The 24,796-nt window shown below is 42.2% G+C and overlaps 1 protein-coding gene across 2 annotated transcripts in view; it reads left to right on the top strand.

Moving 5' to 3' along the window:
* LOC129852992 (trichohyalin-like) overlaps positions 1–4,836 on the top strand; it is a 39,036-nt gene extending 34,200 nt beyond the window's left edge. For both annotated transcript variants that reach the window (XM_055918601.1, XM_055918602.1), the window contains 5 exons: positions 247–1,092; positions 1,278–1,346; positions 1,473–1,547; positions 1,918–1,995; positions 2,313–4,836. In XM_055918601.1, the coding sequence (XP_055774576.1) occupies positions 247–1,092; positions 1,278–1,346; positions 1,473–1,547; positions 1,918–1,995; positions 2,313–3,592 (2,348 nt within the window). In that variant the 3' untranslated portion in view covers positions 3,593–4,836. The remainder of the gene's footprint in view (positions 1–246; positions 1,093–1,277; positions 1,347–1,472; positions 1,548–1,917; positions 1,996–2,312) is intronic.
* The last annotated feature ends 19,960 nt before the right edge of the window (positions 4,837–24,796 follow it).

Genomic DNA, 24,796 nt, shown 5'->3' with positions numbered 1-24,796 from the left:
GGATTGAATCGGGGATCATGAGTGATGTCATTCAGTTTTTCAGACTAATTCATTTGTAATGTATCAAATAGTCAATAGACCAGTTGATGATTGGTTCAGCTCAGATAACTGTTGACTGGAGGAAATAATTACTAATAATTGTACCACCTCCATCAAATGATAATGTCTTTATAGGCATACTATTGAATGAATTAATAAATGACTTATTCAAACAACCAATTAAATATGTTAATTACTCTCTCTCAGAGTTGAAGATGGAAAAAGAATTAAAAGAGATATTAAGACAGGAGATGATGAACCAACTAGAGGAGAAAGACACACAACTGGATGATATGACCCAGGAAGTGAGAGAGAAAGAGAGACTCCTGGAGGAGAAGAACCAGATAATGGGACAGACGGAGAAACTATTACAAGAGAAAGAAAACCAACTGGAAGAGAAAGACAAGCAACTAAAGGAAAGAGACATTCAACTAGAGGCACTGAGAAATAACCTGCAGGACAAGAACAGCCAAGTAGAGAACTTCAGAGTCCTACTGCAGGAAAAAGACCTTCAACTAGAGAACAGCAACCACAGACTGGGAGAGAAGGACAGACTACTGGAAGAGAAAGACAGACTACTGGAAGAGAGAGACAGACTACTGGAAGAGAGAGATAAACAGCTGGAAGAGAGAGACAGACTACTGAAGGGAAAAGATAGTGAAATAAAGGAGAAGCAGATTGAACTAGGAGACAAAGACAAAAAAATTAAGGATAAAGACCTTCAACTAGAGGACAGAAACTATAGACTGGGAGAGAAGGACAGACTACTGGAAGAGAAAGAGAAACTACTGGAAGAGAAAGAGAACCAACTAAAGGAAAGAGACCTTCAACTAGAGGACAGCAACTATAGACTGGAAGAGAAGGACAGACTACTGGAAGAGAGAGACAAACTACTGGAAGAGAAAGACAAACAACTGGAGGGAAAAGAAAATGAACTAAAAGACAGGAGGCAGGAAGTAGAAGAGAAAGACAACCTACTAGAGGAGAGAGAGAAGCAGTTAAAGGAAAGAGACAAACAGGTGGAGGATGTCAACAATGAAAATGCTGAACTGGGTAAGATTATTCACACCATTAATACATTTAGTCTTCTGTACTTTCCTCAATTCTCAGGTTATTGTCGACTCTCCACTGAGTTGTGAATATTGTTGTCCATCACTTCATACTTTCCCTCTGCATCATATTTCTGTCTAAAGTCTTTAACACAGAATTCAGATCCTAGTCCTCCTTTGTTATTTCAGCTCAACAGATATGTGATGTGAAGACTGAGGTAGAGAGACTGAGAAGAGAGATCTCAGCCCAGATGACTGGTGAGTGAGATATGTGATACTTAACATTTCAATAGAAACCCAGAACTCCCCTTCAGTAGGTCTATGTGCCTTCATGTGTCACTGAGGTAAATGTTCCCATTCTAAATGGTTGTTCTATTATTTTAGAACCTGGAGAGACGTCAGATACAGGTTACAAACTCCCAGTCAGGAGGAGACACAGCAAGGAGCTTCCTCCATTCAGTGAGTTATCAATATTGTCCTGTTGTCTCCTACTGTTTCTAGTCTAAGGTGGACCATCCTTCACTTAGTGAGTTATCAATATTGTCCTGTTGTCTCCTACTGTTTCTAGTCTATAGTGGACGATCCTTCACTTAGTGAGTTATCAATATTGTCCTGTTGTCTCCTACTGTTTCTAGTTTATAGTGGACCATCCTTCACTTAGTGAGTTATACATGTTGTCTCAAACTGTCATCAATCTTGATATTCTCTATTTCTCCAATAATCTATATTTCACTATGATGCGTAATGTATTTGTAGTTTGTTTATACTTTGTTTTAAATGTGTCTCTGATGAGTCAGTATGTTGACCAGTTCTCTATGTTGTGTTACAGTGGGAGGAGAGACCTCAGATACAGACCCCACACTTCCACAGAGGAGGACAAACAGCATGGAGTTAATTCCTCCAGATAGTGAGTTATGGATGTAGATTATATTATATTTGACTCTGTTGTACATCCTCCAGATAGTGAATTATGGATGTAGATTATATTATATTTGACTCTGTTGTACATCCTCCAGATAGTGAGTTATGGATGTAGATTATATTATATTTGACTCTGTTGTACATCCTCCAGATAGTGAGTTATGGATGTAGATTATATTATATTGGACTCTGTTGTACATCCTCCAGATAGTGAGTTATGGATGTAGATTATATTATATTTGACTCTGTTGTACATCCTCCAGATAGTCAGTGTGTTGATCAGTGCTGTCTGTTGTGTTGCAGTGGGAGGAGAGAGCAGCAGTCCAGACTCCCCAGTGTCTCCCAGTGTGTCTGAGCTGAGACTGGTGCTGCTGGGGAGGACCGGGGCTGGGAGGAGTGCAGCAGGAAACACCATCCTGGGCAGAGAGGAATTTGGGGCCCAGGCCAGCCCCTCTGCAGTGACCCAGGGGAGTAAGAGGAGAGAGGGGGACGTGTGTGGGAGACGGCTGGTGCTGGTGGATACTCCAGACTGGTTCTGTCCTGGACTCTCTCTGGAGGAGATGAGACAGGATGTGGGGCTCTGTGTCCGTCTGTCTGCCCCGGGACCCCACGCCTTCCTCCTGGTCATACCAGTGGAGCCCTCTAAGGGGGAGGAGAGAGGGGTGCTGGAGAGAATAGAGGAGATGTTTGGGGAGGGTTGTTGGGAACACACTGTGATTCTCTTCACTCATGATGATGTCCTGAAAGAGCAGAGCATTGAGGAGTTTCTCCAAGCAGGAAGTCAGGACCTCCAGCAGCTTGTAGAGAAAAGTGGGAGCAGGTACCACGTCCTCAACATTAAGGACAAGGCCCATGGTACTCAGGTATCAGAGCTGCTGGATCAGGTAGAGGAGATGGTGGCAGGAAACAGAGAGAGATTCTACAGCAGTCAGACCTACCAGGAGGCAGAGACCCAGGTTAGAGAAATGGAGGGAAAGATCCAGAGAGAGAGAGGAGAGAGGAAACAGAGAGAGGAGAGAGACTTGAGAGAGAGGCTTCAGAAGGAGTTTCAGGATTCTCTGAAGGAGAAAGATGGAGAAATCCAGAACCTCAAGAGAGATATCAGAATTCTCAGAGAACGAATAACAGAACTGGAGAGACAGGTGAAAGAAGAGAGGGATGAGGAGAAGAAAATAGAACTGGAGAGGGAGCTGAAGAAGGAGTCTGATAAGAAGGTGGAGATGGAGAGAAAGATGGAGAGATTGAAAGAGGAGACAGAGAATGAGAGGAGGGAGATGGAGGAGAGACACAGACAGGAGATAGAGGAGATGATGGAGAACTATGAAGGAGAGGCCAGAGTTGAAGCAGAGAGAAACCTGATGAAGATAGTCCTACCTGAGTTACAGAGGAACATCATGATCTCACAGACAAAGATGCAGAGGGAGTTCAGCAGACAGATGGAGGAGAAGAATAGACAGATGGAGGAGAAGAATAGACAGATGAAGGAGAAGAATAGACAGATGGAGGAGAAGGATAGAGCGATTGTGGAAAGGGATGGAGAGATACAGGGACTGATAGATAGACTGTGGGAGATGTGCAAATGAGTTATTGTAACTAGCCTGAAGAAGTGCTGGGATACATGGAGAGGTAGAAGAAGGGAGAAGAAGAAGACAGGGAGAACTAATGGAGATCTGAGGAATGTTTGGGCAGATGTAACCTAGTTCACCATTTCACTGAATTAGCCTGACAACGAGGTTAGAGATGAGATGACTTGTTCATGGAGGGATTGGAGAAGTTAGAGATAATCACATGATATTTATCTGACAATGTAAGAACAACGTGATTGTCCTGTGATGAGTGTCATGGTGGGAAAACAGGTCAGAATACTGTCTGATCCTGTCTAGAACAACGTGATAGTCTGTCCTGTGATGAGTGTCATGGTGGGAAAACAGGTCAGAATACTGTCTGATCCTGTCTAGAACAACGTGATAGTCTGTCCTGTGATGAGTGTCATGGTGGGAAAACAGGTCAGAATACTGTCTGATCCTGTCTAGAACAACGTGATAGTCTGTGCTGTGATGAGTGTCATGGTGGGAAAACAGGTCAGAATACTGTCTGATCCTGTCTAGAACAACGTGATAGTCTGTCCTGTGATGAGTGTCATGGTGGGAAAACAGGTCAGAATACTGTCTGATCCTGTCTAGAACAACGTGATAGTCTGTCCTGTGAGGAGTGTCATGGTGGGAAAACAGGTCAGAATACTGTCTGATCCTGTCTAGAACAACGTGATAGTCTGTCCTGTGATGAGTGTCATGGTGGGAAAACAGGTCAGAATACTGTCTGATCCTGTCTAGAACAACGTGATAGTCTGTCCTGTGATGAGTGTCATGGTGGGAAAACAGGTCAGAATACTGTCTGATCCTGTCTAGGTCAAATTCTGTCCTTCTGCCCTTGAGCAAGGCAGTTAACCCACTGTTCCCCGGGCGCCGAAGACGTGGATGTCAATTATGGCAGCCCCCCCGCACTACTGTATATAGCCTCACTACTGTATATATCCTCTCTACTGTATATAGCCTCACTACTGTATATAGCCTCTCTACTGTATATAGCCTCTCTACTGTATATAGCCTCTCTTCTGTTATAGCCTCTCTACTGTATATAGCCTCTCTACTGATTATAGCCTCTCTACTGTATATAGCCTCACTACTGTATATAGCCTCACTACTGTATATAGCCTCTCTACTGTATATAACCTCTCTACTGTATATAGCCTCTCTACTGTATATATCCTCTCGTGACAAATAAACTTTGATTTGATATATTCCCATTTCAAATCAACATTCTCTGATTTCTGAACCCCCAACCATCGCTGTGGTTCCATTTGAAAGTTGAAATGTCAATATTATTCACATTTTAGTACAATTATCAGACAAAACATGATACCCACCCTATATTCAAGACATAATTTCTTTAAAAAAACAAAAACAATTAAATCGGGAAATTCTCAAATAGTTTGACAACCTTGTTTGTACGCTTGATATCATTCTCAACCATTTATGTTTTCCAGTGAGGATGACATGAATGAGTCATGGTATGGTGGGGCAGGTAAAAGGGGTCAACTTTGAGTACTTTTCTCTAATGTTTTGGCTTTCAGCTCCAAAAAGTCCCTTTCTGAGCACTTCTACATTACAATGGGAAAGTATGTTTGGACTGTTCCATTCAAATCAAAAGGGGGGAGTTAAAAAGTGATTCAATTCAAATGGATTTGTCCTAAATCATATTCTCTGGTGTTGTAATTTGAATGATTTTATTAACTTCTGTATAGACAGGAGTAGACTAATTACAGAATCTTTGCTCATTTAATTCAATTTACTCCTAGCCTATGGTGAGGGGAATTAACTTGTTTTTCATAGATGAGTCTTTATAAAAGTTAGAATTATGGGAGTGTACATGAACAGTTATGTTTGTTGAAAAGAAGGGATATCTATATTCTAAACCTATTTCTGAAATGCTCCTTCTAACCATATTGAATTATAAAACGTTTTTTAACCTTTATTTAACTAGGCAAGTCAGTTAAGAACAAATGATTATTTACAATGACGGCCTACCCCGGCCAAACCTGGACGACGCTGGGTCAATGGTGCGCGTCCTTATGGGACTCCCGATCACAGCCGGATGTGAAACAGCCTGGATAGACAGGAGTAGAGGACCACAAGGTAACGAGCATTAATTAGCATTAGGATGGTTGTCACATGGAATGTGGGGTTGGTTGTTACTACCACCTTCATTATAACCACATTATTCAGGGACGTTGCCACTGCCAGTACACACTAAATCCACAGCTCTTTTGTTGCTATAAAGACCTCCCTTCCCAGGAAATACAAACACCTCTGTCTGACATATCAAAATGTAGTGTGGAGAGAGTTTGCCCATTGGAAAGACGTCTCCTTGACCACAGAATAGAATGTTGATTCCAGTTCAACATAGAAACGATGTAGAACTGTAGAATGTCGGCATTCTAAACACATCTGTGAGACAATTAGCCAATTAGAAAACAATGTTAAAAGTGCATCTTCCTGATCATGTACTGTATATGTAAGGGGCTAAATACAGTTGTATTCCAGCCACTAGGGGGCACTCTGGTGAAGCCCATGGGAAATAAAGAAATATATAGTTTAACTGAACTGGGATAAGGGAGAAAAATGAACAAAAAGTGCTGTAAACTGCTGTTACATGTGCTGACATGATTAAAGGTCAAGTAAACAGTACCTTTCATGTTGTAGTTTATATTATAAGCTCATAGAAAGGGTAACATATATAAAGGTCAAGTAAACAGTACCGTTCGTGTTGTAGTTTATATCATAAGCTCATAGAAAGGGTAACATATATAAAGGTCAAGTAAACAGTACCTTTCGTGTTGTAGTTTATATCATAAGCTCATAGAAAGGGTAACATATATAAAGGTCAAGTAAACAGTACCGTTCGTGTTGTAGTTTATATTATAAGCTCATAGAAAGGGTAACATATACTGTACATCCGTTGGACAGAGGTCTCTGTGCTGTCTGGGTGTGTTGCCTCTCTCTCACACACACTGAGTAAAACATTAGGAACACCTCCCTCAGAACAGCCTCAATTCGTTGGGACATGGACTCTACAAGGTGTTGAACGCATTCCACAGGGATGCTGGGTGATAGAGAGAATACAGTAGATGGCACACGTCAAACGTGTGATTTATGACCCTATGTCATGGGTCACGTGCTCTAGGGAGTGCCCATATATGGGCATCCTGTGCTTCTGATTGATGTGTAGGGACCTCGTTGAACTAGGGGATGTGTTTGAACATTTCAAAGAGTATGGCACCCCCTGTTATAGTGACCTGTTATAGGGCTGTTGTCTATGAAACAGGAATGTCCGGGATTATTAGGGGCAGCCGCATTATAAATAAGAGCTGAACACTACAAGCAACCTCGACAAAACATTAAAAAACAAATGAAACTTGTCTCCTAGGCTAATTGTAGGTGTACTTTGTGCCTCGTGTCAAGAACACAATGACAAAAACATGGAAGACATTCTGCGTGATGCCCCTGATTGTTTTAATGGAGTGTTGGATACGAGTGAGGGACATATGGGTTACATTTTCCAACCGGAGGATTCAACTGTGAAGTTTTTCACAGACAGCGGCCACAGCCCCCTTTATCAAACAAAAGCCGGGAGTTTTTCTCCTGCTCTGCGTATGAGAGAAGGGCTTAAGATACGGCTAGCGCTCTGTTAGATCGAACACTCCCTGAGTGGTACAACCCTGCCCGGCTACGCGTTGGTAGAGGTGGTGTGTGGGCGTTGGAAGACGTGGTGTGGTGGCGTTGGAAGACGTGGTGTGGTGGCGTTGGAAGACGTGGTGTGGTGGCGTTGGAAGACGTGGTGTGGGGGTTGGAAGAGGTGGTGTGGGGGTTGGAAGGGGTGGTGTGTGGGCGTTGGAAGACGTGGTGTGGTGGCGTTGGAAGACGTGGTGTGGGGGTTGGAAGAGGTGGTGTGGGGGTTGGAAGGGGTGGTGTGTGGGCGTTGGAAGACGTGGTGTGGTGGCGTTGGAAGACGTGGTGTGGTGGCGTTGGAAGACGTGGTGTGGGGGTTGGAAGGGGTGGTGTGATTTGAAAGCCATAATAATCTCCTCAGTGACGTACAGTCCCGACTCCAAAGGGACAATTTTAGCATGTGCCCAATACGATAGTTCAAATGCTACAAAATCAGTTAGTTCGTATGTATTTTCCAAAGCCTGCAAGGATGTGAACTATTTTGTGCCTGTCATTAGCTTTAAGTGGGGCGATTATCATATATTCCTGGCCATGATGAAACAGCTGGACAATATTTTCCAACATTGTGAACAATTACGCCGCTGGGCGCATCTATCCTTAAGACAGACCCAGGGCCTAAAGGCAAGATGTTTGATCTATCCAGGGAATGAAAACATATGGAACCAGGATGGAGCTGGACATCTTGCGAGGAAGAGACACTGTCTGGATGTTGGCGAATTAGAGACGGTGTCTGGGTTGACCAGATAGCCTCACCTTTATCTGTAAGAGAGGAATAGTCAAACTGTTATAGCATGTTTAAAAGGTCTGTACTAAAGATTTAGAATTAAATAAACGGTTTTAAAATTGTATCTCACCTTTAACAAATGGAATCAGTTTTTTTCTCAGTGTTTGTGTCTCAGAGAAAGGCTTCTGTGTGTGTGTCTGTGTGTGTGTGTGTGTGTGTGTGTGTGTGTGTGTGTGTGTGTGTGTGTGTGTGTGTGTGTGTGTGTGTGTGTGTGTGTGTGTGTGCGGGCGTGTGTGTGTATGTGTGTGCAGGCGTGTGTGTTTCAAAACAATAGGGTTTTCGGGAGGTGTGTGTCTATGTGTGTGTGTGTGTGTGTGTCTCGACCATTGTGCTTGAAACAATTCAAAATTAGGGGTCATTTGCACACAGGGTGTCTAGACCGATTCTATGCTGGTTGGGGGGATTGACTTTTGACCCCCACATCCTCGGGAAACAGCATGGGGGATAATTCCCGAGGATGTGGGGGCTCAAAAGTCAATCCCCCCAACCAGCATAGAATCGGTCTAGACAACCTCTAAGGTTTAAAAACAATGTTATTTTCTAAACAATATCAACACTATCGGGTCAGTTGCACACAGGCTGTCTCCAACAAAACCAGTCAAACAACAAACAATCCCCCAGGTCTGTAAATTCATTCCATTGTCTCAGTCAGGTCCCAGTTGCTCATCTGAAAAGTATTTTCAAGTCTTTCCTGAAGCCTATACACATGGAGAGTTTTGAAGGTGAGGATTTGGAAATAATATATTAGATTTTGTGTGCGTTAGGTAGTTTTGTGGGAATTGTTTGATATTACGAAATTACTGCACCGTTTGGAACTCTCTAATATTAAACCATTGTTACATATGGGTTTTTACAGGTATTCTAAAAGGGGTGGAAATCGAATTTTCAGCTATGTTTTTTATGTAAATTTTATGTATTTTCATAAGTTAAAATGTATATATTTCGTATAAATATATATTTTTATAGTATTTAACATCTATAGGATATACAACTGCTACCGGGAATAAATGATTTGGATCATTCAACATTAGATGAGGAAACAGAGGTACCAGCAGCGCCCAGTTCTTTAAGCAGCCCGTCACCATCAAGCTATTTTCGACCTAAATCCCAAAATAAAAATGCGTAATAATCTTTTATACATTAAACAAAAAGCGTGTACATTATTTTAAAAAGCTAACCTTGTGTTTACAGCGGACAGCCCCCCAACAAGAATACCTGAAGCATTATGGACTCTACCTCTGAACGAGGGTAATGAAACTGTCACGAATCCCGCTTCCTGAGTCTGGGTTTGCCTGTGTGTCTGTCCTGGAGTGTGTTTCAGGTGTCCTGGAACGCACCCTGTCTGGTTGCCGGGCGAATTAGCTCATTGGGAGATTGATGTTCACCCGCACCTGTTTCCCATCAGTAATCTGCACACCTGTCCTGATCATCATCTCTACCCTTCAAAAGCTCTGACCTGACTTCCATTCCCTGCCGGATCGTTAGCCATGAACAGTATGTTGTGCCTGAGTACCAGACTCCAGTTGGATAGAATTTGTTTTGTTGTTTTCATTTATGTATTGTTTGCCTTGAACTTACCTCCGTTTGTTTTGCCTTCAGTTACTCACCTGGATCATTCACTCCATTCCCTCCCTGGTTGACAGAGGATTCTACTACTACATTGGACTCACCTATTTCTTCTCATCTATTCACCACCGCTGCCCGCTACGCCATCTGGATAGATCTACCTTTTCACATTTTATTGTAAATAAATACTCACCTTCTTCCTACGCTCCTTGTCCTGGTCTGCTTCTGGGTTCGATCTTGAAAGATCGTGACAGAAACAGACGATATTCTGCCGTTCTGTACAAACGGTTATATCATATCTCCAAACAACACAAGAAGAGCAGCTTTAACATGCAGATACACACCCCCAGGAACCTCCAGCCAATCACTACAACACAAGAGCAGCTTTAACACACAGATACACACCCCCAGGAACCTCCAGCCAATCACTACAACACAAGAAGAGCAGCTTTAACACACAGATACACACCCCCAGGAACCTCCAGCCAATCACTACAACACAAGAAGAGCAGCTTTAACACACAGATACACACCCCCAGGAACCTCCAGCCAATCGCTACAACACAAGAAGAGCAGCTTTAACATGCAGATACACACCCCCAGGAACCTCCAGCCAATCACTACAACACAAGAAGAGCAGCTTTAACACACAGATACACACCCCCAGGAACCTCCAGCCAATCACTACAACACAAGAGCAGCTTTAACACACAGATACACACCCCCAGGAACCTCCAGCCAATCACTACAACACAAGAAGAGCAGCTTTAACACACAGATACACACCCCCAGGAACCTCCAGCCAATCGCTACATAATCTAGCCCCTAAGACGATTCGCACTACTTTGGCACAAGTGCATCGCACAGAATCAGCAAGGCCCGAGAAGGGCGCCTGGTCTGAAAACGATTGGATTCAAGAACATGCTCTCTATGGATACGGTGTGACCCCATTATACATTTTTTTGTATTAGTTATACATTTTTTGATAGAATATGTTAAAACAATGTCAAATAATGTTTGTTTTTTTCAGACTCCAACGATAGCTATACAAACAATGCAGAATCTACAAATCCAGAGGAAAAAGGACCCACGTTATCTAGGATTCCTCAGAACAGCCGGAGACAAAAAAACAGAGGTAATTTAACTATATATTGTTAATATATTGATATATCTGAAATATATTTGAGATTTTTATAAAATATATATTTTATTATTAATACCCTATTTTGCATATATTATTCTTTCAGACTCCTGCCAGACGTGTAACAACACAGAAGGCCCAATACGTTGAGAGGACGTGGTCGAGGAGGAATTCGGCACCCAGGACATACATAGTAAAACATTGAAAGCTGATCATTTCAACGCTTTAATGAGGTAGACATTTTGTTGATGTATGAGGCGGCCAAACAGCTTGATACAGCCAATTCTGAGGTAATATTCCGTCAAGATATTCTAAAACTGGAGGACACCAAATTTTCCAACATGTCTTTATGTCAATTGTTTTGTATTTTTTAAGATAAAATGTATATATTTTGTATAAATATATTGTAATATTATTCAAAATGTCTATAGGATTGCCAGCTGCTACCGGGAATAATTTCTTTGGGTCATCATTAGCTGTTGTAACTATTAGCTGTTATAACTATTAGCTGTTATAACTATTAGCTGTTATAACTATTAGCTGTTATAACTATTAGCTGTTATAACTATTAGCTGTTATAACTATTAGCTGTTATAACTATTAGCTGTTATAACTATTGAAGATGCAAAAAGGGTTTTTAGAAATACATTGGGTTGATTGACAGATTTGTATTATTATAAAAAATAATATAACATTATTATTATCATGATCTTTATTATTATTATGTTACAGGTGAGACATATCCAGAAATGTTAACGTCTTGTCATGTGCTCAGATCTGTACAGCAGCTCCATATAACCACGTACAGTAGCGCCAACTTACAGGAATGTGTTTACCAGGCAGTGATGAATACATTTTAAATGAGCGCTAATTCAAACGTACAAGGATATATATCTGATACAATTACCCATTCAAAACCGGTATTACAAAATCACTTCTCAATGTGTACATTTCAAGGTTTCACAAACATAAACCAACTATCTAATTAATGTTTCTCGTACTAACACACTGTTGAGTTTCCTAGTTGTAATATAATCTGTGTACATGTCATTTTATACTGAAAACAGGTACATTCTGTCACGCCCTGACCTTAGAGATCCTTTTTATGTCTCTATTTTGGTTGGTCAGGGCGTGAGTTTGGGTGGGCATTCTATGTCTGGTGTTCTATGAACACTTACCACGCTGCACCTTGGTCCTCTTCTTCTCCTCCAGACGACAATCGTTTCACATTCTGAAACATTTTGATGTTGATGTGATAACACTTTTTTTTTTAATTCATCTCTCAATTTAGGATAATACTGTTTATTTTATACTTTACTTAAATTGTATTATTTATCTTGTCTCATACCTTGCCAATACACTACCAAGCAACGCAAACGGATGTGGAATTACTGCTTGATACTATTAAGCCAAAGGCCTGACCTTCTATAGAAGAAGCCCCTTTCTAATATTCATCATCTTAATGAACTAATTCATCTGTTTTTTAAGTCAGATTAACGTCTGCGGATACAACTTCAATCATTAGAATTATTATTGTACACTCTAGAAAACAAAATATACTTAGTTTTACACGTATTCAATAAACATTTTAGGTCAATAAAGGTTTTCTACAAAATAATGAAAGCATACTGTAGTTCAGATAGGACATGATCAGCATACTGTAGTTCAGATAGGACATGATCAGCAGACTGTAGTTCAGATAGAGCATGATCAGCAGACTGTAGTTCAGATAGGACATGATCAGCATACTGTAGTTCAGATAGGACATGATCAGCAGACTGTAGTTCAGATAGGACATGATCAGCAGACTGTAGTTCAGATAGGACATGATCAGCAGACTGTAGTTCAGATAGGACATGATCAGCATACTGTAGTTCAGATAGAGCATGATCAGCAGACTGTAGTTCAGATAGGACATGATCAGCATACTGTAGTTCAGATAGGACATGATCAGCAGACTGTAGTTCAGATAGAGCATGATCAGCATACTGTAGTTCAGATAGAGCATGATCAGCAGACTGTAGTTCAGATAGGACATGATCAGCATACTGTAGTTCAGATAGGACATGATCAGCAGACTGTAGTTCAGATAGAGCATGATCAGCATACTGTAGTTCAGATAGGACATGATCAGCAGACTGTAGTTCAGATAGAGCATGATCAGCATACTGTAGTTCAGATAGGACATGATCAGCATACTGTAGTTCAGATAGGACATGATCAGCAGACTGTAGTTCAGATAGGACATGATCAGCAGACTGTAGTTCAGATAGGACATGATCAGCAGACTGTAGTTCAGATAGGACATGATCAGCAGACTGTAGTTCAGATAGGACATGATCAGCAGACTGTAGTTCAGATAGGGCATGATCAGCAGAGCGGGCGATAGAGAACACAACCGTATCAAAGGCGTGACTCAAAACTATGAAAGTAAACTTGGAATCAATCACACGCTTGGTAGAGGGGTTCATAAACGACCGGAATAGTGAATTGGGATAAAAAGGGGTTTCATCTACGTAATGCCTCAGTCACTAAAAGCAATCTCTTGTCATAGACCACCTTGCCCTTTGGTTACTGACTTAGGTTACAAGCCCCCGTTGTCACGCCCTGGCCTTAGTTATCTTTGTTTTCTTTATTACTTTTGTTAGGTCAGGGTGTGACATGGGGAATGTATGTGTTTTTGGATTGTCTAGGGGTTTTGTATGTTAAATGGGTCAGTGGCTTGTCTAGGTGTTTGTATGTCTATGGCTGCCTAGATTGGTTCTCAATTAGAGGCAGCTGTGGTTCATTGTCTCTGATTGAGAGCCATATTTAAGGCAGCTATAGGCATTGGGTTTTGTGGGTAATTGTCTATGTGTAAGTTGCCAGTGTCTGCACTTATTGTTTGTTATAGCTTCACGATTGTTTGTTGTTTTTGTAGTAGTTTGTATAGTGTTCGTTTTTCGTCTTATAAATAAAAAGAAGATGTATTTCTATCACGCTGCGCCTTGGTCCACTCTTTCACCTCAAGACGATCGTGACACCCGTGTGTCTTAACCCTTAAAATATAATGGCTCTTGCAAAGGTATTTGGCCTTGGTAAAACGAGGTGAGAGAGACCAACCATTTATCGCTTTCTCTACCGAACCCCTTAAAAGATGGCTCGCATAGCGAGAGCCATGGCCCTGCAATGCCTGGACCGGGGATCTTACTGGTTGAAGATCACATGCATGTTGAAGATAATGTTATGCATGACATGTTGACACATGTTCCGGCACGTAACAGGAAAAATGTTAGATACATTATGAACCAGATAAAAGACTCAAAGGGGGCTGCTACTTGGAATGAGAAAGGAGAGTTTATCGTTCAGGGGGACGTTGTCAGGAGAGTTTATCGTTCAGGGGGACGTTGTCAGGAGAGTTTATCGTTCAGGGGGACGTTGTCAGGAGAGTTTATCGTTCAGGGGGACGTTGTCAGGAGAGTTTATCGTTCAGGGGGACGTTGTCAGGAGAGTTTATCGTTCAGGGGGACGTTGTCAGGAGAGTTTATCGTTCAGGGGGACGTTGTCAGGAGAGTTTATCGTTCAGGGGGACGTTGTCAGGAGAGTTTATCGTTCAGGGGGGACGTTGTCAGGAGAGTTTATCCTTCAGGGGGACGTTGTCAGGAGAGTTTATCTTTCAGGGGGACGTTGTCAGGAGAGTTTATCGTTCAGGGGGACGTTGTCAGGAGAGTTTATCTTTCAGTGGGACGTTGTCAGGAGAGTTTATCGTTCAGGGGGACGTTGTCAGGGGTTCTCATATGATGGACTTGCTTAAAAGTACCACGGCATCCCACAAAGGTTGCGGATGACATAAGACCTCCTGGGTGTCGTCAGTTTCTTAAGGCCCTGGCAATCCTCAACATTCCACTCTCGGGTGTACCAAACTATAAGCTTCGTCAACAGATTCAAACATTAAAACAAAACCCTTCAACGAGCTACAGCATCCCTAAAGATGTTCTAGCAACCCCTCCCCCCTTTGAAAGGGTTGATGATAACTCACCCCTGAACGTCTCCAGACCTTTTCATAATCCTGATCTCTCAGGGTGGTTAGACGTCTGAATGACTTTTGATTCAATTCAATACATTTTATTTGAAAAAATGAAACAATGTAACATTTGTGACATTCTTTCAACATTTGACCTGAGCATACGCCTTGATTACAGGGTCTTAAAGAACACTTACTTGAACGCTTTTAATATTTTCTGACAAAACAATCTACGGTGCTATCATCACTTTTTAAATCATTATTATAAAGAGACATAACATCTTCAATAGAAACTCCATGGACTCTTTGGCACAGGTAGAATACACAGTGTTGACCACAGGTAGAATACACAGTGTTGACCACAGGTAGAATACACAGTGTTGACCACAGGTAGAATACACAGTGTTGACCACAGGTAGAATACACAGTGTTGACCACAGGTAGAATACAGTGTTGACCACATGTAGAATACACAGTGTTGACCACAGGTAGAATACACAGTGTTGACCACAGGTAGAATACACAGTGTTGACCACAGGTAGAATACACAGTGTTGACCACAGGTAGAATACACAGTGTTGACCACAGGTAGAATACAGTGTTGACCACATGTAGAATACACAGTGTTGACCACAGGTAGAATACACAGTGTTGACCACAGGTAGAATACACAGTGTTGACCACAGGTAGAATACACAGTGTTGACCACAGGTAGAATACACAGTGTTGACCACAGGTAGAATACACAGTGTTGACCACAGGTAGAATACACAGTGTTGACCACAGGTAGAATACACAGTGTTGACCACATGTAGAATACACAGTGTTGACCACAGGTAGAATACACAGTGTTGACCACATGTAGTGGAAAGATTATCTTGCACTTGTTTGATGCTGTAGTAGATCTTTGATCGATTTTTGGATAAAAACTGTTTAATAGATGGGGGGAAATGTGAAAATCCAGGGGGAAAGCCGTAGGAATCAAAAATAGTTGAGATTTTTCTTCCTCCTTCTTCATCTTCTAATGTCACAGCTAGCCAATGTTCACTCGGCATGTGTTTAGGATGGGTATTGACAAAAAAACATGGCCGTTCGCTCCTTCCATTTCTCAATAGGTAGTTCATCACAAGACCATACTCCACAAGATTGTTTTCCAATCAAGCGGCTCAGGAGACCTTCTAGCTCTTGGGTATTCATGTTTTTGCTCAACGATCCTTAACATCTTAAGGGCCGGCCTGCGCCTTATACCCGGAGGTCTCTTTTTTGGTCTTCGAGACAACAGCATAAGACCCGAGCCTTCTTGATGCTCGGGATCTGATGAAGCCCGTCTGGTCAAAACATTGGCTACAACCTCGCTGATTTTAAATGTGGTTTGGCTACGCTGAGGCCTCTCTTCATAAACGGTAAAACTATCCTAAAGAGGTTATGAAATATACCTCCTATCCCTGAACCATACATGGTAGGGGATCCATGATAGCCGGGTAATCCATTACCCACTTGATCAACATAGTATGAGACATATCGGTTAGGGTCGAGCTGGTGGTTGTGTACCATAACCATTTTAATTTATTTGTATTATGTTTATAAAAAGAATATATAATACTAATAATATATTAGATATGTAGAGAGGTTTTGGAGGGTCTAAAGTGGAGTTTTACAATCGTTTTACCATAAGTAAATTCGATGTTTTCGTTCTGATCCGTTTTAAGCTCAACCAGAATGTTTTCAATATATTTCTTGTTTACAGATACATAGTGTGGCTTGTCATAGGTAACAGTGACTACATCACCATCCTTTCCCTCTTTATGAACTGTTCTCAGGAGGGGCACAAAACTGTCTCCTACCCTTTGATAGGATATGATGTCGGTATACACAAATATGTTGTAAAACTCTGCATGTATATCCGCAGGGAATGGGAATCATTTATCTTTCACATACGTCCATTTATTGGAACTCATCCCCAACATGTAGGCTAAATTACCGCTGGTCTTTATACCCCTATCTGCAGCCCCTGAGATTTGTACACGTCTATGAATAGGTTTGTAGATAAGGAATATTTCCATATTGTTCAGGGTTAGGAGTTCATTCAACTCTGAGACGATCCTTTCTACAGTTCTATAGAACCCTTTTTTAAGTTTTATAACTTTTGGGGGTTCCGATATCCTTTTGCTATAAAAAATATTATACCAACTATGGGGGTATGTAATCTCGCTGAGACATACTTCCCAGGCCTCTGATAACTCTACAGGCTTTGGAAAATTGGTTGTATAATTCGAACTTTGGTTATTCATATATATATATATATATATGTGCAGATGCATTACTGGGGAGAGTCAGGTAGAATCCATTGTGCTCCATGATGCACTCCTGTGTACACTCTAATGATGGTGTTTTTATCATACATGAGGGATTAAGTTAACCCTCACTGCCTCCACCTCATCCTCTAATACCCAACTGTTGAACTTTTGGGGCCAGTTTTTCCAAAGGACCAACACCCATGGTTTACCCTTTTCTCTCTTTTTATCCAGAATCTCCTCCACGTGAAAGACTTTGTCTTTACCCAGCTGTACCTTCTGTAGCTCCTTCTCATAAAGGATCCCTCTATAAACTCCCCATCATAATCTGTACCTTCTGTAGCTCCTTCTCCTAAAAGATCCCTCTATAAGCTCCCCGTCATAATCTTTACTTTCTGTAGCTCCTTCTCACAAAAAGATCCCTCTATAAGCTCCCCATCATAATCTTTTAACTTGTAGACAGGGGATATACTTGGCAGACACTCTGTAACTGTGAACAACTCATCGCTGTAACCTTGCTCATATTTTTTGTCGAAAACACCCCTCAACTTGGATGTACGTACCAAGTCCCCCACTATGTATTTAAAATCTATTTTATTCTTACGGCGAAGGGGGAACAAACCATACAGATTTTTAAAGATTTGAAAATAGTTTTCAGAAGACACCTTGTAGGGCTTCATCCGTATACTCTTATGGTAGCTGTAGTTGTAACCCTTTACTAAATCTTGAACTATATCCACATATCTCTGGCTGTTGTGAGCCGTAAAGTTCATCAACTGAAACTTTCAAATCCGAACCTGTAGCAAAATGTATGAAATTGTGCTTCTTCATGAGTTTCTGAAAAGTATTATTAAAAAATTATTTTTACCGCCGTCCATCTGCACTTTCTTGGGGGCTCCTCCGTCCTTCAAGATAGAGTCAAAGGCCCGGGTCACCTCTGCCCCGCTCTTATTTTTTAAGACCCTTACAAATTATATTTTAGAGAAAATATCTATAACCGTTAGCATGTATCGATTTCCATCATTTTTATCTGCAAGGGCCTGCATGTCACATAGATCCGCCTGAAACTGGGACAAGGGACGAGTAGAAAAAAAATGTATTTTGTGGAAATTGTGTGTAAGTGTAAGCATCCTGCTCTGATAACCACTCATTCACTTGAGCAGCGCCTAACCTGCTACCTGTTTCTTCAGCTATAGCTCTCTGGAACCTCTCCTTCCCCCATAAGACCCTGGGTTAGAGGGGGTATAGTTAAAGACCCTGGGTTAGAGGGGGTATTATTAAAGACCCTGGGTTAGAGGGGGTATAGTAGAGGGGGTATAGTAGAGGGGGTATAGGGGGAATAATACATGTTTTTCAACAAATGCGCCGCCATCCTTCTTGCCTCTCTGATGTACAATAACAATAATGAGCCCCTTTCGTATAACGAGAACATTTCATTTTCATTTAGCCTTTTATTTTTGCAAACATGAAGTATTACGTATCCATACACTTCAGGATACGTAGCAGGATATTAGTCCCCGTTTTCTCAATGACCCATGCATTCAACACCTTTTATACTTAGTTTACATTTACAGGCTTATATCGCTGAATTTTTAAGACACATACATCCGTTATATAAATATATAAACAACAAATATGATACATGTTACAATTAAACGGTGTTTCAAACAAATAAACTAAAATCTTAGACAAGGATGTTTCTAGTTTTTCAGAATCATCCACAAGACGGGATACCAGTTGTGTCCATTGTACAGTCTCGCCCATATGTCTTACATGACTCATGATTTGCTCCATATTTAGCACACGCTCTGCATTAACCCCCTGTATTGGGAGTTGTGTAGAACTCTGCATTAACCCTGTATTGGGGGTTGTGTAGAACTCTGCATTAACCCCTGTATTGTGGGTTGTGTAGAACTCTGCATTAACCCCTGTATTGGGGGTTGTGTAGAACTCTGCATTAACCCCTGTATTGGGGGTTGTGTAGAACTCTGCATTAACCCTGTATTGGGGGTTGTGTAGAACTCTGCATTAACCCTGTATTGGGGGTTGTGTAGAACTCTGCATTAACCCCTGTATTGTGGGTTGTGTAGAACTCTGCATTAACCCCTGTATTGGGGGTTGTATAGAACTCTGCATTAACCCTGTATTGGGGGTTGTATAGAACTCTGCATTAACCCTGTATTGGGGGTTGTGTAGAACTCTGCATTAACCCTGTATTGGGGGTTGTGTAGAACTCTGCATTAACCCCTGTATTGGGGGTTGTGTAGAACTCTGCATTAACCCCTGTATTGGGGGTTGTGTAGAACTCTGCATTAACCCTGTATTGGGGGTTGTATAGAACTCTGCATTAACCCTGTATTGGGGGTTGTGTAGAACTCTGCATTAACCCCTGTATTGGGGGTTGTGTAGAACTCTGCATTAACCCTGTATTGTGGGCTGTGTAGAACTCTGCATTAACCCTGTATTGGGGGTTGTGTAGAACTCTGCATTAAACCCTGTATTGTGGGTTGTGTAGAGCGATACATTGTTCACTTTATTTTCAATCATTTGCTGGATAACATTTGTAAATTCTCTCAAAAGATAAAATGTATTTATTCTCTCTAACATCGTATGCATATAGTTACCCATTGATTTACATCTAAATAAAAAATATATATTGTTTCTTGTTCTCTTGGGGTTTATTGAGCCAGAAAGTCACCACATCAGCCACCAAAGCTTCCTTGTATTTGTTGTCGTCCACCAGTGTGTGTCGGATTTCTTTGAGTTTCTCGTGGATGTAGATCACCTCCTTCAGTTCATGTAGGAAAGCCTCCGTTACACCGTAAACTCTGGGAATAGATGGCACAAGACCCATAGCCTCCATGGCTCTGACCATCGATGGCTTTTCACCAGCTCCTCAAAATGGTTGAAGAAGTAGTACTGGGGTGGGTTGTATAAACACGGATGTCGTCGCTGGCTGGGGTGATTGATCTCACAACCGATGCATTTATCTCTTATATACTCTCCAGTCACCACATCTAAAAGTGCGGCTACAGCGGCCTTGATGGTGTCCACAAAAATAGTACTGACCACCCCATTAAACACATCCTCAGGCTGTGTACATGTAGGGGGTGTCGGGGGCTTGCCTGGGGGGGCGTAGAAAGGAGGGCTATGAGGCATAGAGTCCTTAGGGTCTGGTACCCATGATGTATCGGAGTCCTGATATGCTATATTAATATCCATGGTATATGCTGAAATAAAGAACTGGAGGCTTTATGGTCACCCCTTTTATTGTTGAACCATTCCTATGGTATAGGGGCGTGGTTATCGTAACAGCCGCGTACTTCAGGGGCTGACCCTTCTGAGGATGAACCTTCTGAGGATGACCCTTCAGGGGCTGACCCTTCTGAGGATGAACCTTCTGAGGATGACCCTTCTGAGGATGAACCTTCTGAGGATGACCCTTCTGAGGATGAACCTTCTGAGGATGACCCTTCTGAGGATGAACCTTCTGAGGATGAACCTTCTGAGGATGACCCTTCAGGGGCTGACCCTTCTGAGGATGACCCTTCAGGGGCTGACCCTTCTGAGGATGAACCTTCTGAGGATGAACCTTCTGAGGATGAACCTTCTGAGGATGAACCTTCTGAGGATGACCCTTCTGAGGATGAACCTTCTGAGGATGACCCTTCAGGGGCTGACCCTTCTGAGGATGAACCTTCTGAGGATGACCCTTCAGGGGCTGACCCTTCTGAGGCTGACCCTTCTGAGGCTGACCCTTCAGGGGCTGACCCTTCTGAGGATGACCCTTCAGGGGCTGACCCTTCTGAGGATGACCCTTCAGGGGCTGACCCTTCTGAGGATGACCCTTCTGAGGATGAACCTTCTGAGGATGACCCTTCTGAGGATGACCCTTCTGAGGATGACCCTTCTGAGGATGAACCTTCTGAGGATGAACCTTCTGAGGATGACCCTTCTGAGGATGACCCTTCTGAGGATGAACCTTCTGAGGATGAACCTTCTGAGGATGAACCTTCTGAGGATGAACCTTCTTGGGGTTCCTTTGAATCATAATCCTTAGGATTCATATATATTATGCACTTCCTTAGCTGTTGGCTCTGTACAAAAAGAGAGTCCAATAACTCTATTCAATTCCATTATATCCCAAATTTTAAAAGGAATAAGCAAGCCCAACCTAAAATCCCCAGTCAGGTTACCATCACGTCTGTTACCGTTGCTGATATAGAACTCCACATGGAAGTCCATTCTTTCTTTGTATTTTCACCCTGTGAAATATTCTTCCTGAGGAGTCTGGGGGCACCTTCCCAACGGGTCTCGTACCCCGTGAACAAGCTATACCCCTTGGTGATAAGGCTCAGTTCGGGACACACCACCTTGCGAAACAACGTCCAGTCTTCAACCCCGTAGTCCACTCCTAAAGTCTGGTCGGTATATTCTTCTCCTTCGACTACGGAATAGAGTTTCACTCTACAGGCCGGGTAATCAAACGGAGAACCCCATTGCTGTCCATTAGACATCAACACTTGATCTTTCAACACAGTTGCTGGCGGTATTTGGGATCTACACATATTTAGAAAAGTATTTTTTGGCGCATCGTATATTAATGCTTTATACTCGTCCCTTTCTCGATGTTTTAACCGGGGTCCTGCTTCCGTTGCTACGGTTAACCGAGGTCCTGCTTCCGTTGTTACGGTCCTCACGGGTGTGTCACTGAGTACAAAATCCATGTTTCATTTCTTTAGCGTTCTGGGGTTTATCGAGGTCGATTGTAGTGCTTACTTATAGTGCGGCTGTCCAATACCCCCGGGCATTACTGTTGTCATATACAACAGCCCTAAGTTCACTACAACAGGGGATGCCATACTCTTTCAAATGTTCAAACACAGTCCCCAGTTCAACGAGGTCACTACATATCAATCATCATGACAGCTTTACTTCAAATGAACAGATGCACTATCTGGTTGAATAAACACTCACTCGATAGCGTGAGAACTTCCTGACAGAACGTACATATTTGGGCACTCCCTAGAGAGCGTGAGAACGGAAGGCAGGATGTCCTGCAGGATGTCCATATATGGGCATACACACGTGACCCATAAAATAGGGTCATAAATCACACGTTTGACGTGTGCCGTCTACTGTATTCTCTCTGTCACTCACTACGGTACAGTGGACAGTAGACCTGGTCTGGTTCTGCACATAGACGGTGATGGTGAATCATATCAAATTGTGGAGAAGCCAACTTGATGAGTTTCTCCTGACCCAGCCCAACAACCCTATCAGTGCCCTCTGACCTCTCCCCTCTCGTTCCAGTCTCTTCTGCAACACTGAGTGAGCTTCACTGACCTCTTTCAAGTTCTGTTTTGGTCTCTCCATTTCTCCATCCTTCTACTCTATAAGTCATTCTTCTCCTTCATCTGTCTATTCTTCTCCTCCATCTGTCTGCTGAGCTCCCTCTGCATCTTTGTCTGTGAGTTCATGATGTTCCTCTGTAACTCAGGTAGGACTATCTTCATCAGGTTTCTCTCTGCGTCAACTCTGGCCTCTCCTTCGCAGTCTCCATCATCTCCTCTATCTCCTGTCTGTGTCTCTCCTCCATCTCCCTCCTCTCATTCTCTGTCTTCTCTCTAAATCTCTCCATCTTTCTCTCCATCTCCTCCCTCCTATCAGACTCCCTCTTCAGCTCCCTCTCCAGCTCTATTTTCTTCTCCTCATCCCTCTCTTCTTTCACCTGTCTCTCCAGTTCACTGGTTCTTTCACTGAGTGTTCTGATATCTCCCTCATGTTCCTGGATCACTCCCTCTATCTTTATCAGAGAGTCCTGCAACTCCTTCTCAAGCCTCTCTCTCAAGTCTCGCTCCTCCCTCTCTGTTTCCTCTCTCCTCTCTCTCTCTGGATCTTTCCCTCCATCTCTCTTACCTGGGACTCTGCCTCCTGGTAGGTCTGACTGCTGTAGAATCTCTCTCTGTTTCCTGCCACCATCTCCTCTACCTGATCCAGCAGCTCTGATACCTGAGTGCCATGGGCCCTGTCCTTAATGTTGAGGACGTAATACCTGCTCCTACATTTCTCTCTGCTCAACATGGCTTCCGCCATGACGCTCAACAGTTTCCTGTATGTATCAAGAATGTTCCACCAACCAAAGGACATCCAGCCAACTTGACACAACTTGTGGGAAGCACTGGAGTCAACATCACCCAGCATCCCTGTGGAATGCTTTCAACACCTTGTAGAGACCATGTCCCAACGAATTGAGGCTGTTCTGAGGGAGGTGTTCCTAATGTTTTACTCAGTGTGTGTGAGAGAGAGGCAACACACCCAGACAGCACAGAGACCTCTGTCCAACGGATGTACAGTATATGTTACTCTTTCTATGAGCTTATAATATAAACTACAACACGAAAGGTACTGTTTACTTGACCTTTAATCATGTCAGCACATGTAACAGCAGTTTACAGCACTTTTTGTTCATTTTTCTCCCTTATCCCAGTTCCGTTAAACTATATATTTCTTTATTTCCCATGGGCTTCACCAGAGTGCCCCCTAGTGGCTGGAATACAACTGTATTTAGCCCCTTACATATACAGTACATGATCAGGAAGATGCACTTTAAACATTGTTTTCTAATTGGCTAATTGTCTCACAGATGTGTTTAGAATGCCGACATTCTACAGTTCTACATGGTTTCTATGTTGAACTGGAATCAACATTCTATTCTGTGGTCAAGGAGACGTCTTTCCAATGGACAAACTCTCCACACTACATTTTGATATGTCAGACAGAGGTGTTTGTATTTCCTGGGAAGGTCTTTATAGCAACAAAAGAGCTGTGGATTTAGTGTGTACTGGCAGTGGCAACGTCCCTGAATAATGTGGTTATAATGGAGGTGGTAGTAACAACCAATCCCACATTCCATGTGACAACCATCCTAATGCTAATTAATGCTCGTTACCTTGTGGTCCTCTACTCCTGTCTATCCAGGCTGTATCACATCCGGCTGTGATCGGGAGTCCCATAAGGCCGCGCACAATTGACCCAGCGTCGTTCAGGTTTGGCCGGGGTAGGTCGTCATTGTAAATAATCATTTGTTCTTAACTGACTTGCCTAGTTAAATAAAGGTTCAAAAAACGTTTTAGAATTCAATATGGTTAGAAGGAGCGTTTCAGAAATAGGTTTAGAATATAGATATCCCTTCTTTTCAACAAACTTAACTGTTCATGTACACTCCCATAATTCTAACTTTTATAAAGACTCACCTATGAAAAACAAGTTAATTCCCCTCACCATAGGCTAGGAGTAAATTGAATTAAATGAGCAAAGATTCTGTAATTAGTCTACTCCTGTCTATACAGGAGTTAATAAAATCATTCAAATTTCAACACCAGAGAACATGATTTAGGACAAATCCATTTGAATTGAATCACTTTTTAACTCCCCCCTTTAGATTTGAATGGAACAGTCCAAACATACTTTCCCATTGTAATGTAGAAGTGCTCAGAAAGGGACTTTTTGGAGCTGAACGCCAAAACATTAGAGAAAAGTGCTCAAAGTTGACCCCTTTTACCTGCCCCACCATACCATGACTCATTCATGTCATCCTCACTGGAAAATATAAATTGTTGAGATTGATATCAAGCGTACAAACAAGGTTGTCAAACTATTTGATAATTTCCCGATTTTTTTCAATAAAAAATAAATAAATAAATGATGT

This window comes from Salvelinus fontinalis, chromosome 4 (assembly GCF_029448725.1).
Source record: "Salvelinus fontinalis isolate EN_2023a chromosome 4, ASM2944872v1, whole genome shotgun sequence".
NCBI lineage: Eukaryota > Metazoa > Chordata > Actinopteri > Salmoniformes > Salmonidae > Salvelinus > Salvelinus fontinalis.
The sequence above is the reverse complement of the archived record's forward strand: the minus strand, read 5'-3'. Positions and strand labels throughout refer to the sequence as shown.